Source organism: Patagioenas fasciata, chromosome 13 (assembly GCF_037038585.1).
Source record: "Patagioenas fasciata isolate bPatFas1 chromosome 13, bPatFas1.hap1, whole genome shotgun sequence".
Classification (NCBI taxonomy): domain Eukaryota; kingdom Metazoa; phylum Chordata; class Aves; order Columbiformes; family Columbidae; genus Patagioenas; species Patagioenas fasciata.
The window spans coordinates 16,332,174-16,357,758 of NC_092532.1; the positions used below are offsets into that span (position 1 = coordinate 16,332,174).

The 25,585-nt window shown below is 55.9% G+C and overlaps 1 protein-coding gene across 5 annotated transcripts; it reads right to left on the minus strand.

Moving 5' to 3' along the window:
• Window positions 1–228: 228 nt before the first annotated feature.
• Window positions 229–24,184, minus strand: KIFC3 (kinesin family member C3). 5 transcript variants are annotated; one of them, XM_071814289.1, is made up of 21 exons: window positions 23,474–24,184; window positions 15,780–15,894; window positions 14,001–14,146; window positions 12,461–12,608; window positions 10,169–10,365; window positions 7,791–7,856; window positions 7,134–7,280; window positions 6,808–7,047; window positions 6,403–6,576; window positions 6,131–6,278; window positions 5,912–6,042; window positions 5,703–5,814; window positions 5,291–5,472; window positions 5,108–5,212; window positions 4,730–4,860; window positions 3,927–4,050; window positions 3,372–3,501; window positions 3,048–3,277; window positions 2,316–2,450; window positions 1,869–1,977; window positions 229–1,342 (listed from the first exon to the last, which is right to left on the minus strand). In XM_071814289.1, the coding sequence occupies exons 1-21, from the start codon at window positions 23,708–23,710 to the stop codon at window positions 1,317–1,319; spliced, it is 3,033 nt and encodes a 1,010-aa protein (XP_071670390.1). In that variant the 5' UTR covers window positions 23,711–24,184; the 3' UTR covers window positions 229–1,316. The 5 variants fall into 5 exon arrangements, with proteins under 5 accessions (XP_071670390.1, XP_071670391.1, XP_065704177.1 ...); XM_071814290.1 differs by having other exon boundaries at window positions 7,134–7,277; window positions 23,474–24,183; XM_065848105.2 differs by lacking the exon at window positions 23,474–24,184 and adding an exon at window positions 16,760–16,828.
• Between the last annotated feature and the right edge of the window lie 1,401 nt (window positions 24,185–25,585).

The window sequence follows — 25,585 nt, forward strand, 5'->3', positions numbered from 1 at the left end:
TGGGGCTTACTTCTAGTTTAACAGCTCCATCTTCTGCTAATTAAGAGGGCCCAATAGCTGTGGGGGGGTTGGGGGTGGGTGGGCAGGGGGGGTGCCAGAGAAGGGATTTAATGGGCTTTTCCTGCCATGTGGGCGATGCTACATGGGGGGGGGGGAGGGAGGGAGGGAGTACCTGCTTCAAATGGGGCTCAAACCCACCACAAGAAAATAGTAGCAGCACAGGAGGACTGGCTTTAAGAGTTTACTTAAAATAAGTTTTGTTACAAAACAGGATTTTATTTTAATTATTAAAATACATAGAAACATCTACTCTTACAAAAGGCTAAATTTATTTTTTCCCTTTTTTTTTCCTCTCTTAAATAGAATATGCTGTGAAAGAGTGAGATGAGCAGCCTGTGGTGGGAAGGAGCCATCAGTGCATCCAGTCAGGTACTTGCAGCAGGAGGACACGTACACATGAGTGCTCAGGGGGAAAGTGTGGTCTTCTCCAACCTGCCCCCCTGGCAGCCACTGTCCTGACACATAAGCCAACAGGCTATTGGGCTGGAGGTTTCGTTTTTTTGTTGTTGTTGTTCATTTTCCATTCTAAGACCATGGGAACGGGGTATAAATATTTCAAACAATTTCATCTTGACCACACTGTGATCCCTCTGGACAAGACAACTGGTAAATAACTTTACAATAGCTTCATTCAAGACTGATACATTCATCTTGGTGCCAGGCAAGAGGGGCAGCCGGCACCACCACGAATGGCAGCTCAGCTCATGCATGGCACCGGGTGCCTTCATGCAACAACAGGGCTTGAGAAACCCATGAGGAAAGGAGCTGCTGGGATTTTTTTCTGGCTTAAAATAGAGGAACCACTACTCTGAAAGCCACGGGGCCGCTGCCTGCATGTAGGCTTAGGGGAGCTGCAGCCAGGCTGGCCCTGTGGGGTAGTGAGGATGTGTGAGGGAGCTCACCTGGCTCCAAGCCCCCTCCAGCCAGATATGGCTACTGTTGTAAAAACAAAGCTGGAGCAATGAGGGAGCACCCAGCAGCTCCCTGCTCTGCCTAAAACATCCCTCCAGCAAAAATTAAAAGTCACAGAGCTGAGCATCTGAGGGGCAGATCCCTGCCCAGCACCACTGTCCCCCACCCTGAGCTGGGGGCTTGGCTGGTGGGAGACCCTGGCCCAGCGCTGCTTGTGGTGAGAGGTGCCATCACCTGTTTGCAGGTCCTGGTGGCCAAGGGCACCCAAGCTTTCGTGTCTGCCAGCAGCCGGCTCTCCACAGCACCGAGTCCGGCAGCAGGTTTGGGGCTGGTGCTGGCACTCGTCACACAGGGACCGGCCTCAGCTTCCCTGGGGGGAGACACATGTGGGTCACAGTGGGCAGGGGCATGGCCACTGCAGCCCCACCCCATGGCATTTCAGTGGGTGTTGGTACTTCAAGCATCCCATAAGCATCCCCATGAGCAGCACAGCCCGGCACCCCTGCCTGGGAAGCGGGGCTGAAGCAGAGCCCTCCACCGGCTCCCGCCACAGACACTCACCTGGCAGCCACGGCTGCCCCTAATTCAGGCTGAAATCGAAGGGGAAAGAGGTTCAGCCCTGGGGCACTGCCGCTACCCTGCCTAGTCACTTCCCCACCTCCCTGCCCCACAGCACCCTGAGCCACTGGCATCAGCTTAGCAATAGGGTGCGCTTGGGGAAGTACTAATCAGGCTCCCAATAGCTAATTAGACATCAGTTAATGAGATGATTGCAAATCAGCTAGCTCCTCCACGCAGGCTTTGCCTGCCAGCATCTGGCTGGGCTGAGTCTGGCAGTGGGAGACTCCTGCGATGGAGGGACCCCAGCTGTATACCCGCGGTGCCTCAATGCCCACCTGAGGTCTGGAGCTTCCTGCGGATGGAGGCGGAGCGGCCAGAGAGCTGCCCCGGGCTGGAGGACGTGTGGCCCCGGCCAGGGGATGCGGCGGTCCCCAGCGACTCACCCTGCAGGGAGACGGAGAACGGCCCCGGGGTCAAGCCCTGGCCAGTCCCCAGAGTGAAAGAACGGGGCTGGGCTCACAGGCAGATCACGCCTGCCTGGGCAGCAATGTCCAAATACACTCTGAAGTATTGTGAGGCTGCTGCAAAACAGGGCTTGGAAAAGTCAAGGTGGCAGCAACAGCCACGCATGGCTGCCTGGAGGCACCCCCTGTCCTGCTAAGTGATGGTCTCCGGGGGAGGTGGCTCCCGGGGAACACCCAACAGCAAACAGCTCTGGGGACCATGTGTGGGGACAAAACAGGGGGATCCCCTGGGGTGAAGAGGAAGGGCACCTTGGTTACCTCAAGGTGCTCCTGGCTGGGCCAGGACACCAGCTCAGCCTTGCGGGAGACAGGCCCCAGCTCCACGGAGCGAACCCTCTCGGCAAACTTCAGGGAGCACAGCGTCTCACTGGTGTTCTTCTCAGCAGGAGAGACCTGTGGTCAGGCAGAAAGTCACCCTGCCAGCTGCCTGCACAGCCCCCAGGACTCCCCCCACCCCAGCAAACATGCTGGTGCTGGGCGGTGAGATACTATTATTAACCCCCTGGTCCCAGGATAGCCTCCTCCATCTGTATCGAGGCCAGCGTCTGAGCCAGCTGGATCCCCTGTCACCAACTGCCCTTGCACGAGGGACAGCAGGGAAAAGCTGCAGCAGGTGACAGGGGCTCTGTACAGGCATGGGGGGGGGGGTCATAGGGCAGGGATGGAGGACCTGCCGGAGCATAAAATCCTCTCAGCAAGAAAGATGGGGAGATGGCAACATGCAAAGACACCTTGCCCACAGATACGGAAGCCATGTGCAGGTGTGCGTGGGATCATGGACCTCCAAGGGAATTTTCCATCTCTTGGCCTCATCTGGGGTGCAGAGATAGGGACAGAGCTGCCCCTGGCACCGCTGTTGCAGACTAAAGGATAACCCCATGTCCTCTGGTCTCAGCATCCCTCCCGCCTGCCCCAGCACAGCAAGGGACCCCAAAAACCATGCTAACCAGCTGCAGGGATGCTGACGGTGAGCGGATGCCCAGTGCCTACCTGCACCATCATGAGGGTCTTGCTGTCACCGCTGAGTGAGTCCTGCAGCAGGTAGGTCAGCTTGGAGTTGCGGAAGGGCACGTGGCCCTGCCGGGAGCGCAGGGCGTAAATGACGTCCCCCAGCGCCGAGAGGGACTTGTTGATGTGCTGCGCCTCGCGGAGCCGGCTGCCCTCTGCGCCCGAGCGCCCGACCCGCTCCGAGCCCGCCAGGTCCACGAGGTTCAGCTTCCCTGGGGGGACACACAGCCAAACCCCCGCTGGCATCAGTGCCCAGTCCCAGCACCTCGGGGATGCTGCGGCCCAGACCTGCCGTGTGGCACCCACCTGTGGTGCGGAGCCCTGTGCTGCGGTCGAGGCCGCGGACAGTGACGATGAGGAGGGCATGGGAGCGCGAGCTGTGCTCGTTCAGGTTGGTGCACTCTGTCGCCCGGTTGACGTAGCCGAACTCAAAGACCTGGTGGGGAGCACAGCAAGGTGGCGGGGTGAGGCGAGCTCAGCCCAAATCCACCACAACCCCTCCATGACATGGAGAACCCCAGGGAGATAGCCCAAGCAACAGCTCCCCACAAGGTGCCTGGTCCATCAGGGTGACGGCTGCTGTCAGGTCTCAGGCTGAAGGCAGAGGGTGATGGGCAGGGCACTGCAGTGACAGCCGGCATCCTGCTAATCCCCTGGGAGCCGCCCGGGCCCCTTGCTTTTATTTTTAAACCCCTGTGGCTCACCCCATGGGACAGTGACCGTCACATTGCACCCAGGGACCTATTTTGGTCTGTCGCTCCCCAGTGTTTCAGAAATACTCCCAAATCCACAGGGTCATGCATCAGACAACCCTCCCCCAATTCATCATACCCCCCTGCTCCCGCCCCCATCTCCCCCCACCTTGTTGATGTCCTCCACGCTCTGCACCCTGAACTCGGTCAGCCCGGGCACGTAGAGCTGCCCGCTGCCATCGGGGCACAGCTTGATCTCCAGCTTCTCCTGCGGCTCCTTCCCCAGCAAGTCCCTGGGCGAAGGGGTACCCGTCACCATCGCCACCCCAGGGGATGACGGGCACCAGCTCCCCCCCAGCACGGCATCCCCAGCACGGCATCCCCGCTGCGGCTCAGGGCAGCGTGCCGAGGCTGCCAGAGCAGCCCTGACTGCTGGGGATACTGCACATCCTAATTATAGACCTCAGCTCTCCGGCTGTCCCTTGTGCCCGCTACCACCCAACCCAGACTACGCTCCCATCCCTGCTCTTTCTTGCCATTCCCAGTCCCCATCATTCAGACGGATGCACTCCCACCCTCCTCCCGGCCCCTCCTGCCTGTAGCTGGGCAGGGGAGGAAAATATTTCTCATGCTCCCAGATCCCCGTTAACAATTTCCAAATATAACATCTGTGAAGGGAGGAAAGGGGTCTGCAGCAGGGATGAGGGAAGCGGGAGCAGTGGCAGGGTTGGGAGCCTGTATAAGTAACAGAGCTCAAGGGAGATGCTTTAAGAAGGTGGCATGCAACACCAAAAATTAAAAATAAATCCTTGCATGGCCAAATCCAGTGCCCAAGGCCCTGGGAAGAAGCTGTGCAGCCAAGGCACGGCCGGTGGGATGGGGAGAAGAGCAGTGTGGGGTGATGCCCACAGATGCCAGCTCCCCGGTAGCATTGCTCGCCCCCCCCAGAAAGCTTCGTCCTCCTCCCCCTACCTGAGAGCCTCGTTGTAAATCTCGGCGGCGCTGACACTGATGGCGTAGTCCCAGTCGGCCGCTTTGCTCCGCACCTCGGAGAAGAGGAGCTGCAGGGCCCGTTGGTTGATTCCAGGGTTTGCAGCTGTTCCCTGACAGATTGGGGTGAGAAATGGGAGGGGAAAAAATTTTATTCTGCCTTTTAAAATTTTTTAAGCAGTAGCAAAGCCAGGGAGCGTTGTGGAGGGCTGCACGAACCCTTGGGCAGCAGCAGTGACCATCACTGGTGCGTGCTGGGTCCGAGTTGGCTCCCGGCCTGGTTTAGGGAGGGTGCTGAGACTGGGCACCACGGGAGGGGAAGCCAAACAACAAGACAGAAGCAAATCCAGGCAAAGTCACCTCCATTGTGTAGGTTTTTCCTGCCCCCGTCTGCCCATAGGCGAAGATGCAGACGTTGTAGCCATCGATGCAGGAGGTAACCAGGGCTTGAACCTCCTGAAACACCTGGGGGGGATCAAGGAGTGTCAGAAGAAGGTGGCTGTGTGTCCCCCTCACACCAGCAGCGTGGACAGCAGCACCCACCTCCTCCTGGGATGCTTGTGGGGGGAAGACCTTATCCAGCTCAAAGGACACCTGCTTTCCCTTGTGTAGGAGGTGCAGGACAGCATCATCATCGGCGTCAAAGGTCACCGCATTGGTCGCCTCTGGTCCCTCACCATCCTCCTTCGTGATGGGGCGGACTCGCCCAAAAACACGGATGTTTCCTTGGAGGAGAGGACACAGGGATCATGTCAGTCCTGGCATATCCTGCTGCCACTCCCCCGGTCACTATCAAACACCGGCTGGGCTGAACACTGCACCCCATCTTATGGGGATGTGGAGCACCCAAGCCACCCAAGATGCTGGGGTGCAGGGGGGTGATGCTCCCCCATCCTTCCTGCACCCCTCTGGGACATACTCTCTCATGACGTGACCTGCCACCCTCCTCACACACCTTTCAGCCGCACCAGCTCGTTGTGACACTTCTTGCGGAGCTGTAGCTCCCGCCTGTACTTGCGCAGCAGCTCCCGGTTGGTGTTGTGCACCTCCTCAATGGCCTGGCCGATCTGGGGCAGGGGAAGGAGACCAGCAGTTCAGTGACACCCCCAGCATCCCCAACCTGCATGGGGAGGGGAGCCGGCATGGGGGTCCTGAGGGTCTTACCTCAGCCCTGGCGCTCTGCAGGGTCTCCTGGAGGAGCAGGGGGAAGTCGCGGACCTGACGCTTGAGGCTGTTGTAGTCGTGGGTGAGGGTACGCAGTGCTGGCTGCAGCGTCAGCAGGTTGGTCCGGACACCTATAGGCGTGAGGTGGGGTGAGGGACAGGTGGCATGACCCCCTGACACTAGCCAGGCGACCCTGCAAGATCCCCACACCCTTCTCACCTGCCAGGTTTTCGTGCACTGCCTTCATCTCCACCTGGGCACGGGAAAACGCCTCTTCGATGGCGTGGTTCTTCTCTTCCTCCATCGCCTGCATCTCCTCCAGCATCTGCCCGTGGGCTCGCTCCAGCTCAGCCTCGTACATCATGATCTGGGAGAGGAGCAAGGGTGTGATGCCAAGCCGGTGACCACCCATTACTGCACCACATCACCTGGCGAGCACCGCGGTACAGCCAGGCAGGGTGATTTCTGATTTGCACCCGTTGCGCTCAGACCTGAGCTCGGAGCTGAGCCGCCGTCTTTTGGGAGCTCTGCAGCTGCTGCTCCATCTCCTTCAACACCTGCCTCTGCATCCCCACCTGCTCCTGCAGGTACTGGTTTCGGGACTGGCTCTCGCACAGGGCTTGCTTCGCCTTGGCCGACTCCACCTCTACTGTCTTGATGATGTACTGGGGAGAAAAGCACCCAGAGATGAGGAATACAGGGGAAGCAGCCCACGAAGGGCCTTGGATAGAGCTGGTGTTGGCCTGGGGGCTGCTAATTTTCAAAATCATGGTGCTGCGCTGTGCTCAGGGCAGAGGGACAGGTGGCACTTGCAGGGCACCCATTGGGCCCCACTGGGCACCCAGCCCAGCTCCCTTTGCCTGGCCAGGATAGACAGAGAGCCCTGCGGTGCTCACCTTTATCTGCTGGGGCTGGGACTTGAGGCTGGCGATGGTCTCCTGGCTGTCCCGCAGGCGCCGGCTGAGCCGCTCCTCCTCCTCGGCCCTCTCGGCCAGGGAGTCCTTGAGCCGCAGCTCCACCTCGGCCAAGCGGTTCGTCTTCTGCTGCACCTCCAGGTCCAGCTCTGCCAGCTTGGCCCGTGTCTCCTCCGCCTCCCGCTGCAGCTGGGACAGCCGCTCCTGCAGCCCCGCGTTCTCCTGGCCCCAAAACAGCACAGCAAAGACTGTGTCACCCATGGGTACCTGTCACCCTGCTGCTACCGCTGCCACCACTGGCAACTCACCTGGAGGTGGACGCAGTCCCGGCAGGGTGCCTGCTGCTGCTGCCGCAGCTCCCGCAGCTCCCCCTCGCACGCCTTCATCTCCTGCCGCAAGCGCTCGTTCTCGGCTGCCAGCAGGTCCCGGTGCTTCTCCACGTCTGTGCCACCCTGCTGACAGCAGGGGATGGCAGCCTGCTGCACCCAGGGACCCCCGCCTGCTGCACCCCGGGGAGCCCCTCAGCCTACCATGTCAGAGAGGCCCCACTGTGCCCAAGGACCCCCCAGTCTGCTGTACTGGGGATCCCTCAGTCTGCTGTGTCAGGGACCCTCTAATCTGCTGTATCAGGGAGCCCTCACTGTGCCCAGGGAGCCCTCTTGGCACCGCCCCTGAGAAGCTCCAGCCCCCAAAGGAGCTTTCACTCCCCACCGCAGGGTGCCAGTGCCACAGAGCCTTTGCTGTCTGCACCCCAGGGTCACTGGTCATAACGCTGCATTGCACAGAAAATGCCCCAAACCTTTGTCCCTCCACATCTCTTTTGGCTCACAGGGTTTGAACTGTGGCCCTGGGGAGGTTTTAATCCTCCTACACGCCCGCCATGTGCCCCCCTCCTCCTTGGAGACCCACAGCTCTGGTGTCCCTTGGGGCAAGGGAGGCTCAGCCCGAGCCCGGTGCCAGCTCACCAGCTCCGAGCGCAGCCGGCTGATCTCCTGCGCCTGCTCCAGCAGCTTCGCCTTCAGAGTTTCAACCTGTCAACACAGGCGGGGTTAACCAGGAGGCACCTCAGCAGCTTTCGGAGGAGACCCCACGGTGCCACCCAGCCACTGACGTCCAGTCTGGCTTGCACCTTCATTACACCTTAATCTTCCACCTCGCTCTGAGGACCTGATTCACACGAGCTGATTAAAACAAGCGTTAATGAAAGGCTTGCTTTGACCTTGTTCGACCACAGGTATAATTTGTCCATGTTGAGCACCAGCACAAACCATTATTAAAAAAAACCATAGCATCATCTCTGGAGAAGGAAAAAAACAAACCTATCCATAATTGTGTTTAAAGAGCCAGAAGTACCTCATCCTGCCCTTGCAACTCAGCCTGGCTTCGCCTTCTATATTTTTCCTTCTAGGAAATTTATTTTGGGAGAAAGAGGGAGCAGGAACTCTTCAAGAAGTCCATGAGTCTGAGTCTGAATGAAGGATGCTCCCCAGCCACCCCATCCAGGCATCTACCCACTCCACAGGGACCAGGCTGCCCTCCCTGCAAAACCAGGTGGATTTCACAAATACTCCAATTTTTTTGTGCAGGGACCAGTGAGAGTCCCCCAAAACCACCACAGTTATTCAAATTGATAGCGGCAGCAAGTGCTTGGCAAGGCCAGTGGTCTCATAGGTTGTGTTTTTATTGGGTTTGCCCACCTGCTGCGTGCCTCACCCCCATGCCCAAAAATGGATAGCTGCTGGGTGAGCATCACCATCTTTCCAAAACTAACCGTGGAGAGAGCCAGACCCAGCTGTGAGTTCCACTGTCACCCCCCAGATACCCAGGAAGCCACTGCGTCACCAAACCCCTCACCCGGACACGGCAGCCTATTGCCCCATCCCAATAACCGGCTTTCTCTAAGCAACCAGGCTGCTGTGGACCATAATTTCGGAAGTGCTGATTAATACCAAATGCAGATGTGCTGACATGGTGCTGTAATTAACGACAATAAGCTATTAAGCCACGCCCGCATGGAGAAGGCAGCACGGCGGCAGCACCTCCTGTGTGCTCTGTGCACTCGGGGGGCACTGCCCGGGGTTCCCCAGTGAAGCTCCATGTGCTTACAGCCATGGGCTGGGCAAGGTGGTTGGTCCCTGCCAGAGTTGGGAACCCCCACTCCCTTGAAGTGGGGCTCCCCTGCCCCGGCCAGGGGGCTGAGTGCGCACTGAGTGTGCACAGAGTGCACCAGCCTCGTGCTTAAATGGGAAAATCCCATTTCCATGTTCAGTAAGGAAGATTAAGATACTTTATAAAAGCGTTTTTAAAAGAGGGGAGGGACCAAGAAGACAAAGTCAAGGCACGTTACAGGGAAGTCACCACCCCAACCGGCCAACACACATGCCACAGCCTGCCCACCACTGCCTGTGCCAGCGGCACCCGAAAATGCCCGAGCACCTCCAGCCCCTACCTGCTCAGGCGTCCCTGGCCGCATCCTGCTCTCCAGAGGTGACAGGGACTCCTTGGCAGCCGGATCCGGCTCAAGCCGTGGCCCTGCCATCCCCGAGCTTTGGAAGTTTGGGTCGGTGCTCGGCTCTGGCCGGCGTTGGCTGCGCTCACTGCCGAACTGACCGGCGCAGGGCCGGATCCTGCCGGCACTCACGCTTGTGTCACACAGACTATGCCAACCAAATGCAGGACAATTACCTCCACCTTTTTGACACCCGTGGAACAAGCAGAACCTGACTGTAACAGCTTCCACAACAGCCACATGCAAATCCCTTTATGAGCGCCCGGAATTCCAATCTCACTGGGACGACTCAGGTTCCTTGTACTGAGGATGTGGCTGCACCAGCACAGGAGATGTTTTTTGGGGGTTTCTGGTCATGTTGGCCAAAACAGTCTCCCCTTTAGTGGACAACTGTGTGCCTTCACGTTCACTTTCCACCTCCTGACTCTTGAAAGTCACTAAAATGAATCTGCTGGGTTGGTCTAACGAGCTTATCCTGCTGCAGCAGCCCTGTGCTGGGAGGATGGACAATTGCTGCCAGGCTCCAAACCCAATGGCAAAGCCCTCCCAGCCACGTCACATCCATGTGCCCTTGCCAGCATTATCGTGGTGTCACTGGGGGCTGTAAGCATCCAGAGGCACAGCTGAAGCCAGTGGGATGGCCACAGTTCTCAGGAGCATCCGGCTCCCAGCTCAAATCTATGCACCCAAGCAGAGAAGGTGCTCCATGACGGAAGTGCTACACTCCTTCCAAGCATGCTCCTTGATAACTACAAGCCGTGGTGCTCCAGCCACGCCGCAGCCTGAAGCTGGAGACCCTGCTTGACCCCCTAGTGTTCCCCTGTCGTCTCGTACCTGGCCTTGCAGCTGGAGAGAGCGGGAGAGCTCGTTGTTCTCCCGGGCAGCGAGCTTCTCCTGCAGCCCCAGCAGCTCCTCCTGCAGCCGCAGCTTCTCCTCCTGCAGATGCGCCATGGAGGCCATCACCTTCTGGATCACCGGGAAGGGCCGGGCCACCGGCAGGCTGGCACGTTTCCCAGTGCAGAGCCTCCCTCCTGCAGTGGGAGCAAAGACGGAGCTGGTCAGGATCCAGCCACCTTGCTGTGGAACGGGATGGCAGCCATGGGAAAAGTCCTCAGGGGCTGCGGTGGAGATGAGGCTGTGGGACTTGCAGAAGCCCCGCAAAGAGCAGTGGTGTGCGGGGAGGTCCATGCTGAGCATCACGGTGCCAACTGTGGCCGGCCAGGCTACAGACGGGGATCTGGCTGGGTGAGCCCCCAGGTCGGGGGTGGCAGCTGAAGGGATCCACTGATGCCAGCAGAGCATCCCAGGCTGTAACATGGAGCACCGGCCCGCACCACCGTGCCGTGACCCAGCGCCATCACACACTGAGATGCTGCTGCCTCACTCAGATAACAACCGCCTTCAGAACAGCACTCTGATTCATCCCAACATCCTTTTTTCTGAATGAGCAGGTGCCGGTCGAAAGCAGTACATGATCATGTTATTAAAGTCTGCATCATTACACACAAATATAATGGAAACCAAATTAAAGTTATATAGGTACCCTGAATGGCCATATTGCCTAATCCTTGTGCGTTCGGCTTTCTAACCTTCCTATTATTATTTTAAGCATCGTCTTCTGCTTGTTAATAGAGCCACCAGTGCTGACAGAAGCCAACCTCTCCATACATCAGAGCCTACCAAATGAATCCCTAAATAAGTTGGTTGTTCCCAAGAAGAAATGAGCTGGCCTGACTCATTCCCAGCGTGGGGATGAGGCACCGTGGCGGACGAACCGGCGGCCAGGATCCCGGCTGCCCGGCGCCCTTTTCTGCCTGCCGTGGATTTCATCCGCTGCTACCAGAAACCTCAGGTTTTAAAGGCAGGAGGTGATGCTGGGAATTGCTTCGCTGCCTGCAGGCAGATGCTGCCTGCTTTATGGGAAAAGTCCTGAATACAAGTCTGTGAATCAGACTCTCTACCTTTAAAAGGAATTTAAAAGTCAGCAGAGCAGGCAAAAAAACGAAATGCTGAGACCAACCCACAGCTCTGCTGTTGACTGCGTGCCATGGGACTTATCCGGCAATGTCTGCAGAAGCGATGGCCACATTTTGTCTTCCTGCCTTGGGCTGGATACCCTGAAAGCGCGTCAAGAGGCACCAGCTTTTCTTTCTTTTCACGCCAAAAGCTCAGCCCAGCTCAGGTAGGGGACTGTGATGTTCCCTTTAAACCCAACACACACAAAACCCACTCCAAAACTTCTAAAACTGACACACCAGCTCTTACCCCCTGGGGAGTGTGCAGGAATAAAACAGGATTACAGGAGGCACCAGGGCTCCTGCAGAAACACCGCATGTCTGCACACATCACCCACACTAATCCCAGGCTGGGACTGAAGACAGAGCTGGGTTCAAAGCCACGGCACCGTCTGCAAGTCAAACTGCTGGGCAGGAGTGATCCCACACGGATAATGTGCTCATCCTACTCTAAAACCTTCCTCCTGCAAGAGCATCCTTGAGAGAGGAGGTGCTGGCTGGGCCTGAGTTACATCTGCTACTAGGCAGACGTGGCGAGGTGGGGTCTGAGCACGGCAGGCACAGCACACTGACCCTCCTGTTTTACAAAATCCTTTTAAATTCATTTGGAAAGGCAGGTGTTTCCACAGCTCTGCCCCGTTACCATTGCCACGCAGAATCCTTCCAGCATCCCTGCCCCTTCCCACCAGCTGCCCCACACTGGGAGCTGCTTGGGAACACAGCCAGGGACCGTGGTGATGCAGCTCCCAGGATGCGTCCCAAAAAGCCCAGGATATTTGGTCCTGACGGAGAAAGAGGGGAAACCAGGGGGATTCAGCTGCTCTGCCGCAGCCATGCACACTGCAAGCATTTCCACAAATGTTACATTTTCCTTAAGAGGGAGGAGAGAGTGGTGGGTTTGCTGGCACTCACCTGCTCTGTTCACCCAATTAAATAATTTATCAGTTGCCTGGCATCACCTGACAGCTGGCTACCGAGACCTGATCCCCACCCAGTGAACACAGCCTATGTGCACCCAAAAGAGGAGAGGTCTGACTGGCACCCACCGGCAGGTACCGGGTGCTCATCCCTCCTCCCGAGCACCCGCTGCCGCATCCCGGCTCCCCCTTACCTGCCTTCTCCAGGTTCATGGTGGAGGCTGCTGGCACCGGTGTGGCAGCTGCCCGCTCGCGGGGGGACGTCAGCGGCTCCTCCGTGGCCGGTGTTGGGGCCGGGTGCCAGTTCTCCTCCCGCTGCTCGCCCGCCGTGTCCCGCAGGGCCTGTGTCCACCAGAAGAAACATGAGGGAGAGCTGAGATGCAGCGACCATGTACATTGTGGTGGACACGGTGCTGGCAGCTGGCATGTCCCCAGGCCGGGCAGGAGGAGCGAGCGGGGAGCAGGTCACAGAGGACAGCAGGACACAGGGAAACCCTCCTGGTGTCAGGAAGCTGCTGCGATTAACTTATTGTAGTGCTTTTAGTTCTCCCTGTGAAAAATTCCTTCCCTCTGCTTGGCCATGCAGTTAAATTGAATATTATCTATTTTTCTCTTTATGGCCTTAAATAAAAAGACTCTGGCTTGCACGTGGGGTTGAATGGGAAGCTGCTCACTGGTGAGCTGTGGCTCAGGTAATGCCATGCCCCGCGAGATGAAACTGACCTCTGAAGAAAACAGAGAAGAAATCTGCAAGGAGGTAAAGAAATATAGAAAAAGTCCCAATTTTCTGCATCTATGATATCTATCACTGGCTTGCAGGGGAATCAAACAAACAACAAAACCAAACCAAACCAACAACAAAAACACCCTGCCTTTTTTTTTTTTTTCCTAAATCACCTTCTAAAAAGTGTTATAGCATAGATGCTTTTGGAAATCTGAGCTGCTGATCAGCCCAGCTCACAGAATCGCTCCCTGCCCCACTCCAAAGTGCCTTTTCTTACTTCTGTCCTATCTCGGAGCCTGGGGCATCATCCTGTGGGCCAGCGATGCCAGGGAAAGGTGTCTCACCCTGGCAGAGGGGTGACTACTTGGTACATGCCAAATATTTCTGAGAAGCATTTGAAAGGAGGTGGTGGCAGCATCCTCCTGGAGAAGCTGTGTGTCTGCGGTGCCTCCACATTTGAGACTCCGGGAGGGTTTTGCCAGAGGGAATTCATCAAGGTTGGTGTGAGATAAGATGATGTTTTCCTTCTTTCAAAGAAGAGGAATTTAAATAACTTGCCTGAAGCCCAGAATGAACTGGTGCCAGCAACACCAGTACATGATGTCCTGACACTGTCCCTGGCCATGGTAACCTTCCTCCTCCTCCTCCTTCCCGCTGGCAAACACCATCTCACAGAGCTGCATTTTCTTATCACACTTCTGCCTTGAGCTCTTCTGCCACCATGACCCAGAAGTGACACAGAAAATATTATTCTGGGCTGTTCCCTGGCATTTTTTGATGCCTTGCAACTTCCCCTCCCCACCCCGGTAGCAGCTCTGCTCGAGGCACGCAGTGCTGGGGTTGAGGCAGAAACCGACTGTAGTGACAGGGGGGACCCACCAGCTCCCACCAAGAGATCCCAGAATCAGAGAATACCAGTTTGGATGGGATCGGCAGAGTGCAGGGCATCCTTCCCACCACCCCAAAAACACCCTCGCCACCCGAGCCACGGATGGCTCAGTGTTCCTCACCTGGAGAGCCCGGCAGAGCCCGTGGGGGCTGGCAGCGTCTGACCAGCTCACACCGAGGATCTTACGGTGAACCAACGAAGGCAGCAGAGGAACGTGAGGAGAAGCGCCTGCTCTGCTCCCGGTGATGAGCGTGTCCTGCCCGTGGCCTGAGACAGCGAAAAGCGTCACCAGATCAACCTGAGACCCCCGGATGGACGCAGCCTTCAGCCTCGCTCAGCAAACCCACCACCTCCTCCTCCTGCCACCACTGCACCGGTGTGGCGGAGACGGTGCATGAGTTTCATTAAAAATGTTAATTATGTTAATTAGAAAAATTAGCCCTTCGGGGGGCGGAGACTGGTTGCCAACAACTAATAATGAGAATTCTGGGTGTAGCATCTGTCTGTCCTCTGCAAGACCAGATTCACCCCCGCACTGGGGACATCCTGCCCCTGCTCCTTACCAAGCCGCTCTGCTGCCCATGATCCTTCTCAGAAAAGCTGCCAAAGCCGCCTTGCATCACCGAAACCGGACAGACGGACCCTACCAGTGTCACCTCCCTCCACTGCCCCCAAATATTTCCTTTATTTGTCATGCAGCCAAACCTGAAAACAGCCAGGGAAGCAGTTTTGAGCTGCATGGAAGGAAAACAGCATCTTGATGAGCTTTTCCCTGTGGCTGTGTTCTCCTCTGCTATAGGAAAAGCAGCTAGCAAGGGCTAAGTCCCAATGGGACCTGCTCGGGGACGCTGTGATCCCTCCCCATCCACCCACCACAAGCGCTGCCACCACCATGGGCAGCCAAATGACTTCTCTGGCAGGCAGGGAAAATATCAACCACCACAAATAAAATCCCACTAAAGCAGTTTTTTCCCCTAAAATCATCCGGAGGCACTTGGGCCAGAGGCAGAAGCAGCATCTGGAAGGAGATGTGCCCTGACAAAGTCAGTCCCTCACTCTGGACTTCTTCCCAGCCTGTAATTAGCCATAACATTTTGCGTGCATCGTGAAAATCCAGTGTTTCCAAAGTGCTGGCAGATGCCCAGATAAAAGGCAATGAGTTCCTCATCCTGGCACGAGCAGCAGCAGCCGCTGGGCAGAGGAAGCACTGAAAAACCCCCGTTTTCGCAGGCTTTGATGCCCACCAGTGTTTGGCTGGGCTGGCCTGAATACCAGGGAAGAAGAAGCACTTGGATAAGCTGCCAGCACACAGGAATGGTGAACCCTGAAACCCACAGCAAAAAAAGCCCGAACAGGGGGACTTTCAGCCTCCCCTTTTGCTGAAACCCATCTGGCACCATTGGTGAGGGAGATGAGAAGGGCTGGTTCCTGACAAACGGCTGCAGGTTGGGGCAAGCAGCTGCCCGCCCGCCTGCAAAACAGCTCAGCCGCTGCAGAGAAAAACTCAAACTCACCTACACGGTCTGTGGAGCGGGGAGAGATAAGGAGCCCTTCCACGGAATGGGGCTGGGGAGAAGTGAGGGCCCCACGTCTTCCCTGCCATGCGTAACGCTCCGTTTTCTTTCTTACATGTTAAATTTTAATCTTTCTCCCTAAGCTTCGAGCCCTGAAGGGCCAGGAGGGAGATGGAGGCAGCCCCTTCTGCTCACCCTCCTGGCTGCCTGCTGCTCTGTGCCTGCTTCTGAGTCTCTGTTTCTCAAATCCTGAGCTTCATCCAGAAAGAAATGTGAAAAATGCGGGCTGGCCTGTTCCCAGTCTCTCCTTCCCCAAGCATGAGCAAGGGCGTGAGCACAGCAGGCTGAGCCCCAAGGGAAAAGGACGAGCCACTGTGCGTACTCACCGTCCGGGGGAAGGTCCTTAGTCTTCCAGGTGGCTCTCACGGGGGGCACAGATCCCAGATCCCAGGTTTTGTGGGATGTGATCATGGCATGGCAGTCCCGAGCGCAACGACACCTCTGCAGAGAAGCGCAAGGACAGACATCTCAGCCCACCTCGGTGTCCAGCTGCAAAAGCCCAGGGGACCGTGCTGGAGCAAAGTGCGATGGCAACACCGTCCTCAACACCCGAATCCCGTGGAAAGTTGCATCAATCCCGATTTCAGTTCTGGGGTCGGGGCACCGAATGCCCCGGGCTCCCTCCGTGCTCCCAGCGGATGTGACATAAACCGTGTCTGTAATTAATTTACTCATTCCTGAAGCCTTTCCAGGCTCCTCCTAACTGCGAGTTGGGGGTTATTTACTTATTAAGTCCCGGACCGCGCGCAGCCCGGGGCAGCGCCCTGCTCGGGCCGGGCACCCCGCAGCCCCCGCCCGCTGCCCGGAGCCGGGCGGGCCCCGCCGTGCAGCTCCGGGACCTGGGGTCCCTCAGCGGGAGAAGGGCCAGCGGAGTCCCGGGTGCCGCCCCCCCCGCCGCGGGGGCCCTTGTTCTCCCAACCGGCGGCCGCAGTGGCGCCGGCGGCCCCGGGAGGACGGCTCCGGGTGAGCGGGGCGGATCCGGTCCCGGTCCTGGTGCTGGACCCGGCGCGCAGGAGGCGCAGCCCCGCCCCGCGCCCCCCCGGTGCCGGTGCGCAGAGGCCCGGTAACGCCCCGCCACGCCCCGCGCCCCGCCGGTGCCGCTGTCGGTGCCGATCTCGGTGCCGGTCCCGATCCCGATCCCAGCGGCGCCGCCCGCTGCAGGCTAACGGGGAACCGTGCTCTCGCCGCCGTGTCGGGTGCTCCGACCCGGGCGCCCCTCAGACAAAGAGAGACCCAGTCCAGTTCGGTCCAGCCCTGCTGCCCCCACCCCCAGTGGTGCCGGTACCACCCTCGCGGGACCACTCACCGGGCGCGGGGCAGTGGCAGCGGCGGGGCAGCCGGCGCCAGCCCCGGCCCCATGCCCGTCCCCATGCCCGTCCCCGCCCTCCCGGGCACTTCGGTAACGGAAACGCTGAGCTCCGCCCCGTTCTCGTTGCCATGGAAACCCCCGAAACCCCCCGACGGGCGGCGGAGGCGGAGCTCGTCCCCCACCCCCGCACCGGGCGGCGGCGGCCCCGGCGGGCAGGGGGCTCTGGGGGCGGAAAAGGGCCCCGGGAGCTCCCGGTGCGGTCCCGGTGCACTCCCAGTCCCTCTTGCCGGAGCCCTGGCGTCGCCCTGGCCCTTCCTATGGTGCCCCGGTCCCCCTGTGCTCCCCCGACCCTCCTTTGTCAGAGCACTGGGGGGCTCCTAGTTTGTCCGTGGCACTGCGGATATGTCCCAGGTACCTCCGGTGTGTCCCTGATCCTTCCCACCCTGGTGCTCTCTGGGGACCCATGTTGTACCCCCATCCCGCCCATCCACCCCTCTCGGCATGGCTCGTTAGGAAGCTCCTGCCCTTCCACCAAACACCAAATCCCAGCATGCCTGCAGCGCTCTTCCCCGGGGAGACAATGGGGACAGGGCCACCAGCACCAATAAGAAGGCCACCACAGTGCTAGTGACCCGTATGCTGAGGACGAGAGCTGACAAACTGTGCCCTCGCCCTCCACCGTGCCCCCCTCTCCCGCCCATACCAACCAGCGCCCCAGGCTCACCGGGGCCTCGGGGACCCAGATTTCACCTGGAAAGCAACCTGTTTGTAACCCTCAGGCGTGAAGAAAACAGCACAATGTGCCCCAAGATCTCTCCAAAGGTCCCGGTGTCAGAAAGGCACTAAAAGGTTCTGCTTTAAATATGATTTATACGCATTTTTAGGGTGTGATTTGTATCTACCTGTCTATATAGCATATACAATCATTATGTTAATGGTTGGTTTGGGTGACACAAGTTACTCATGACTTGCTCATGGGAATTAACCGGCAGTACTGGATATTTCCCACAACAAAACTTCATTTGGCATCCATGGCGGCAGCAGGCGCCCCATGCTGATGGTTCACGTCCGCATGCCTGACGTCGGGCTGACCCATGGGGTACATGGGTCCTGGGGGATTTGGGAATGAAGGGGTGACAATGCCTTGGGAGATGCAGGTTTGGTGCCAGCCCTGCAGGGCTGGGGAGGAGAAGGCTCTGCTCACTGGTGGGGTGTGCTCCCCCCAGGCCAGGGGCCCTTCACCTCCACCCTCAGTCACAGCCTTTTGCTCACTCTGGCCAGGTTAGGAACAGAATTTGGATTTGTCCTTTCATCTTGACATCTCCCTCTTGGGCATCCTCAGAGACGCCCCAAGACATTCTGCCCCATCCCATGCCATGAGCCAGCCCCATGGATGGGGGGTGAAGGGGTGTCACCAGAGGGGGACACAACAAGCTTCTCCAGCCACCCACCCCATGGAAAGAGGGCTGGGAAGGGGTCACCTCCATGTCTGCACGCCATCCGTCCCTAGCACAGCACCTCATCCCTGAGACGCAAATGCCTTCCTGTCCCAGCAGCTGCCTCCCCCTCTGTGCTGCGGCTGCCTCCCCCCAAGCCAGCGCGGCAGAAAAACCAACAAAAACCTCTCAGCCTCTGCAAAGCAGCACCTCCCATTTGCTTCAGCCGAGGTTTATTGGCATTCACAGCACGGAGCCCTCAGTGTGGATAGATATGCATGTGTGTGTGCCTGTGCACACACACATATACGTATATGTGCCTGTAGACACCCTAAGCAGTTGTGCTGACTTGCATAAATATCCTATTAATAGTATCTGGGCAGCTTCTTCGTCTGGTTTGGTGATAGTATTGACACACATAAAGTTACTTTCTGCTTTCTGATAGCAATTGTAATGCCATATCATCACTGACTCAATTTATGAGCTGTAAGGGTAAAATAAATGTTTATGTAAATGACTTTAACTGGTAAGTAATTTCCTCGCTTTTGAATGCTTCAGGTTCTTAACGGCATTGCAATTATGCAATGCATGTAAGTTGTATCAATTACATCAAATAAGTCTAAATTAACCAGACATATGTGTGAATTCCCCCATTTAGAAAAATAACTTAATGAATAAAGATGGAGCAAAATTTGAGATGAGGGGTTTGTGCCAACAGTCATATACAAACAACCACTTGTGAGCATTAAACCCCCCTCCCCAAACTGTGGAGCTGATTTTCAGCAGCCCCAGCACACCAGGGACAGGATCCCCAGGGATCCAGAATTTGGGTTATTTAGGGCTGGATGCATGAATACACACTGGTGGCCAGGCTCCGTGTCCCTTGGCCGCAATGCTATTTAGCTCAAGGGAATGCTGTAAATCCCAGGGGATGCTCATTTGCTGCTGGATGGGTCAGGGGGCTGCAGGCAGCGGGTACCCTGCTCCTACTGCCATCTCTGCAGGGATTCACCTGCGCCGGCTGGGATTATCTCAGCCTGGTTTTCCTTTTCTTGGCTGTCACGTCTCCATGACCTGAGCAAGCACCGGCTGACGACATCGCTGAAGGTATTTTTAGAAACGCTGCTTTGCAGGCAGGCAGAGAAAAGGCAGCGAGTGGTGGGGCTGGCTGTCCCTGGCACCCTCCTGCCAGCGCCCAGCAGGTAGCGGGAAGATCAATAGATCGATGACCATCAGCGCTAAAACACAGCTGCCCTCTGCGGATGGGACCGGTGCGCCGTGGGGCACACTGCCGGGGGGCAGTGACCTCGGCATGGGTTTAGCTCTTTGCTTTTAGCCCAGCCTTTTCCATAGCCGAAAAGCGATGCTGTCAAGTCAGGCAGGTTAATTCGCCTTTTACTTGGATGAAGGGAAGCTCCAGCGATCAAAACACATAGCTGAGCGGGGCCTTTTGCATTAGGCATTTGTTATGCTCCAAGCAAATGTTTAACCTACATCTGTAAGATGGCTAAAAAAATCCCCCAAATCTCAGTAAAAATTTAATTCTCCCTCCCCTCCCTTTGAGCAATCCGATAACCTAGTCCAGGAATGCAGTCAGGGGCATACCTGAAACCTCCTGTATGTTGGGATGCTCTCTGTAGAAAATTCTCACCAGAAGCACCAGACATCGTGAGAACGTGTCCCCAGAGCACAATTAATTATAACCCAGCTCATTATTCTAATTTTGCTCCTCCTTGAGGAGGTGAGGGGATTTCTCGGCATTGCTGAGGCATGGTTTACCAAGCTGACATGAAACGCTTACCAAAGCAGGAACAAACCCCCTGCATTCCTACATTTCACACAAAGACAGGAGTTTTAATTAAGTCTTAGCATGCTCCTGAGAAATTTAATACTCGTTTTAAAGCTCACCAACTGAGCTAATTTAACCCTGAGGCTCCGATCCCTCCGATAGGGTTGTGTTGAGCTGGGTGGAGAGCAGGAGCTGGCGAGGGGTGTTGCAAGGATCGCTGCCTAAATCCAACACACTGGGATGCTGCCGGCCTCGGCAGCAGCTTTGGATGGTGGCTCAGCCCCCTGGCCAAACCCCACAGCTGGTTAGGCCGGGTTTGGGCTGCTGGGGTGGGAGGCAGCTGCCCAGGGCAGCATGGGGCCGGTCCAGAACTGAGGAGCTGGTCTGGCTGGGAGCTGCTGCACCCCATGGCTCGGCTCTGCCTGTGTCCCTCACATGCAAATCTCCTTTGTATAGAGGAAATTATAAAAGTGACATCTTTTTCAAAGAAAAACTCTACTCTGCACACAGCCAAGGGAGTGCAGTGCCTGACGTAGCAGCCATCAGATGGGACGCTCTTCCACCCCTCCGGATTTTCTACCTTGGACTGTGTTGCAGAGTCACCGAACTCAAGCCGCAGCCTCCACGTCTCCCTTTTACCTACCTTTTCTCTTCATCATATTTTTCAGCTGGCTTCAGGTATCACTTGGCTTTCATGCTCCTGCCTCCCCTGAGCAAAGCACAGCCGGGATCCCCTGCGCCATGCCGGCCGCTGGGAGCTGCTCCGCGGGAGGACGGCAGCTCACCTGCTAAGGCATTAATGTTTCATGGCATTAACCAATACGGGCTCCTGCTCACAAAGCACTTCTTAGAAACAAAGCTAAGAATAAACACGAGGTGTCCTGGCCAAGGCTAAAACTGTCTGGTTGGCTGAGGGATGCCCATGCTGGCTTGAGCGGATCCAGTAAGGGAGCAGCTTGATACCAAGTAGATTCCATCCAGGACCTTTTATACAGCACATAAAAATTAAAACTGTAGTGGAAAGATCGTTGCATCCCAAGCAGGAGGTCTCAGAGCTCCTGGTCTGGCAGGAGACCACCTTGCTTATGGGGCATCCTTGGGACCTCCTGCTCCAGACCTTGGGTGCTTTCTGCAATTATTTTTAGTGAAAACAGTCTACGAAGACAGAAGCTGTAGATGGGTCATTGGGATATTTTTTTCAGAGTTTTACTACTTCTGCTGCTCATTTTCTCCTTGAAGCCAAGCCCCCGTGGTGTCACCGAGCTCCTCACCCTGGCTGGGTGACACCGGTAACAGGGTGTGCAAAGGCAGGCACAGGCACACATGATAGGAGCGATCTTCTTTAAAAAAATGCATCCCGTTCTCAGCAAAACCATTTATTTTTAGTACCCTCCAAAGTGTGCTTGACTTTGGAGAAGAAATTAAGCAAAAGCAGTAATTCAGAATAATTTAGGGAATAGAGCTTTACAGCTGATGTCAGTAGCTGTGCTGTGCCAGCGAGGCTGGAGGAATGCAGGGCTCACTGATAATACCCAGCTAGTTTAGGCATGAGCACAGGTAAATCAATAAGAGCCTCTCCGGGGAAGAGGGAAATACCCCTGTGGTGATAAAGTAAATGCACCAGTTAAAGGAAATCCATGAGACAGGCTCAGTTGCATCCCAACCGCAACACAAAAGCTGCATCTAACAAAGAGATTAATATGCAAACGAGGTGGGATATTCTCTGATGGAGTTAAATAGCCTTCCTGCTAACCGGTTTTGACTGCTCAATATCGAACTGTCTGCAAAATCGCACTGTGAGACCAGCCCAGCATGAGTCCTCAGCGCACTCTGGGTCACCTGCAGATCTTCACATATCTCATGGATGTCCAGTGGGCACGGTCCAGCTGCTCTGCTTGTCCCACCATGTCTCAGCACCAGCATGTACAGGACGCTGTACCACCACTGTTCAGCAGCTTTGTCACCAAAAGCCCTCCAGCAGGACGGAAACATTACCCTCCCATGCATTATTGACACCCGTTATATATAATGGATGTCCCTACGTTTGCCTGGGCGATGCAGCAGCGGTGGCTCCGCCAGCAGCCAGGTGGGCACCAGCAGAGCCCCTTGGCCATAGCCTGAGGATGTGCCGGCTCAGCCATGCCCAGGACCCCATTTCCATCCCACCCCAGATTTCCCCAGCACTGTGGGGATGCTCCCACCTCCTCCACGCACTGCTGGGTGATGTCTTCCCTGCTGTTATCTGCTCTGAGCTGCAGCATGCCAGCCCACCCTGTACTATTGCAGCTTCCCACTTAACAAGGAAAAAGGCTGAGGTCTTACTAGTTTTAACTTACTGAAATGTATTTCGTGGTGATTTAATTATTGTGGACTTAACTGGGACCAAAGCTCAATTAATAGGAAAAGTTGCCAAAGAGATCTTTGAATCTATCTGCCAAAATACTAAAGGAAAATCTATTTTTTCCTCTTAAATCTTAATACATAATTAGATGCACAACTACCACAAAAATTCATGCTGTTTCAACATGAAAGTATAATTTCTTGTTCCTGTGTTGGTGTTTCAAAGACATCATTCTGTCTGCAGCAGACTACAGAACTGAAAACTGCAAATAAAGTGTCAGGATCTATCCTCAAAGCAGGTTTTGCACTCAATAAGTGTGTTCTGCTTCTTGGCTTAGCTGGTGGAAGTTGGGGAGACAATCAAAGGAAATGTTAAGTTCCAGTCTCCTGCTAAGCTTTAGGGAAAATGGAGCAGCACGGTGCTGTGCAAAGCTATTTTAGAAAAGAAAACTTTTACGTCTGCTCCCCGTGAATATTAAACAGCCACCAGCTTTGGCTCTGCCGCCTGTGCCTGGCTCAGTGTGAGCTGATTTAGCTTGTCTTTACAAAGAGGAGCAGACCTACACCCATGTCTTGATGCACATGCCTTAGAGATGTGCGGGATGTAAAGGATGACCCCAAGTCCTCTCTGTCACTAGATCCCTGGAGCAATCAATTACAGCTGGAAAAATAAGGAGACGTTAAGAAAAATTCAGCAGTGCAGGCAGGAGGGTTTATGCAGACTGACATGGAGTAACTGCCAGCTTGCTGCTTTTTTCATGCAAACTTTCCTGGCTTTCAGGTCCATTTGGGGATCCTAGAGAGGTGTTGGGTGAAAAATAAAGATAAGATGGAGAGAGAAATTATATGCAAGGTGGAACTGAGGCATGGCCTTGACACTCAGCATCCCAAACAAGGTGGGACTGAGGCTCCCTGGTGTTCACAATGTTTATTCAGCTGCCTTCATCCCACCAGACAAAAAGTGCTGCTTAATTAATTCCCTCAGAAACAGTGGCAGAAGAAATACAGAGCCTGTGTGCAAACATCCAGGCACATTTCATGAAAACAACTCCAATCCAGAGGCATTTTTTTAGTTTTCATGCCCAGCCTTTGCTTTTGAAGCAGCCTCCACGTCGCTCGCCCCCAGCTCCACCCCACTGCTCTCACCTGGGGGCCCAGCCAGGCCAACCCTGGTCCCGGGCACATTTCTTGGAAGCATCCTCCTCCATGCACCAGTCTCCCCACGACGCCCCTGGGTTGGCAGAAACACCCGCTGTGGCCGTGGCGCTCGCCCTCCTTGCCGCGGGCAGGGATGCTCTCCGCAGCCTGCATCCCGCTCCTCTGGCTGCTCCCCTTGCTCCAGCCCTGCACCGACAGTCCTGCCAGCGTGCACAGGGTGTGCATGGTTGGACACGGCCTGGGAAGGGTGCTGAGCTCTGGGCACGGTCCGTGGGGACTCCTGTCACCCTGGGAGCAAGCGGTGGCTGTGCTGGCGTGGCTGATGCTGGCAGCAGCAGTCTGGGGTGGGATGCTTCACCATGCTTTTCCACACATGGTGCCACACTGGCACAGGAAAATCATTGCCTTTTCATAAAGTGCTTGGTCAGCTCCATCCAAATCTCAGAGTGAAGCCCCCCAGAAGTTCTCCTCTTCACTTGTTAAGGACGAGTAAACGCTTTTGTAAAGATGTTCAGTAATGGTGCCTGCTCCCAGAAGGGTCCCAGCAGTGGATACAGAGCCAGGGTGGCAGGACCCCCCAGGGATGCTCCACTTGCTGCCAGCCTCCCCGCAAGTGAAGGCAGGGGATAGCTTTCTGCACCCAGTGTCGCCTTTACCACTGACTTTCTCAGTCTGTGCAAACCTCTGACAGCTCTGCCCTGTCCCTGACTAGAGGCAAAGAAAGCAATGTCCCCTCCACTCCCATCTGCCAGGGCATTAAGAAAATGAGAGCCGATTAAAGTCCATCACCTCCCGAGTACCATTGGTCTCAGCTAAATTGCTGACACAACCTATTTGGTGGCATCAGCAGACAGGTGGACTTTCTCCCTCTGCAGATTTAGATGGGTTTGGGGTCACTTGGGACTGCTGCTCTGAGCATTTGCTATAGTCAAAAGTGATTTAATTGCACAGAATAAGTGCCTTACTTGGATTTTTTTTCCATCACCCGTTAAAACGTTGGCTGAGGCAGTGCCTTTCCTTGCAGACCTGCTCTTCCACCGCACACACAAGGGTGATGGGACGGGATGGGAAGGAGGTCAGAGTAGAGCTCTCCTGTCAGCCTCAAAAGTCAGCCTTAAGGGCACTGTAGTGCCAAAAACTCTCCTGTTTCTCCAGGCAGGCGAGCTGGAAAGCCCCATTTCCCTCCCATTAACCTCCACCTGCCAGCAATTTCTAGAAGGCAGCCAAGAACAGTATAACTGGGGAGATTTGCAAAATAAACAGTGATCAAACACAAAGACCTGGGTTCCTGCTCTGGAGGGTGTCTGCCAAGAGACATAGATCGTATCAGGCTAATTTACAAAAGGAAAACCACCCTAATTAGTGCTCAGGAAAGCAGTCTAATGAGAAGTGCGTTGGTATAAAAAGCAAGAGTGCCAAGAGGTCAAGTCTTTCCTAAACACCAGAAAAACAGGAAACAGGGCAAAGCCGATCTCTGCCCGCCCAGGCTGCAGCACCATTTTCTCACTCCAAAAATAATATTTCAGGTTACTGGCGAGAAATTTATGAAACGTGGAGTCTAATGCCCAGTGACAGGGCAGTGACGCTGCACACAAGCAGCTCTGAGCATCGTAATGCCAGATGTAGACAGCTCACCACGGGGACGGTCACGCAGCCCTCACAAACATCTCCCCTCCTTTTTGGGGTATAATGCTGGTTTTATGGCTCTAGTTTCCCCTAGCAAAAGGGAGACCCAGAAGCCCTGTCAATGCTACAAGCTCCGTCTTGCCGGCGGCTGTAACGGCAGCTGGTAACCATGGCAGCAGGGAGATTTTCACGTGATATTGGTATTTCTGCAGCACAAAAGAGCCTCTTATCTAGAATGAGTAACTAGTCTGGCTGGTCTTCATTCCTCGGGTTATTGCTAAGACAGAAGAGCATGGCACGGCCCACGTGATGCTCACCCAGGGGCGAATTTGGACCATCCCTGGGGAGACCCACAGGAGGTTCCAGGATGCAGAAGGATGCTCACAGTGCACTGCAGCAGTGGTGCCACTGCGTGGAAGCAAGCCCAGCCACCCAGCTGGGAAGGTGGCAGTGGCCATGCCGGTGAGCTCACAT

What these genes read in the sequence shown, in the direction of transcription:
- KIFC3 (XM_071814289.1), bottom strand. Translation starts at nt 23,710, where the DNA reads ATGCACACCCTGTGCACGCTGGCAGGACTGTCGGTGCAGGGCTGGAGC. An exon ending in GCCGGCTGCGCTCGGAGCTG is followed by an intron (nt 7,281 to 7,790) that starts GTGAGCTGGCAC and finishes CCCTGCTGTCAG; the next exon opens with CAGGGTGGCACAGACGTGGA. An exon ending in GGGACTGCGTCCACCTCCAG is followed by an intron (nt 7,048 to 7,133) that starts GTGAGTTGCCAG and finishes TTTTGGGGCCAG; the next exon opens with GAGAACGCGGGGCTGCAGGA.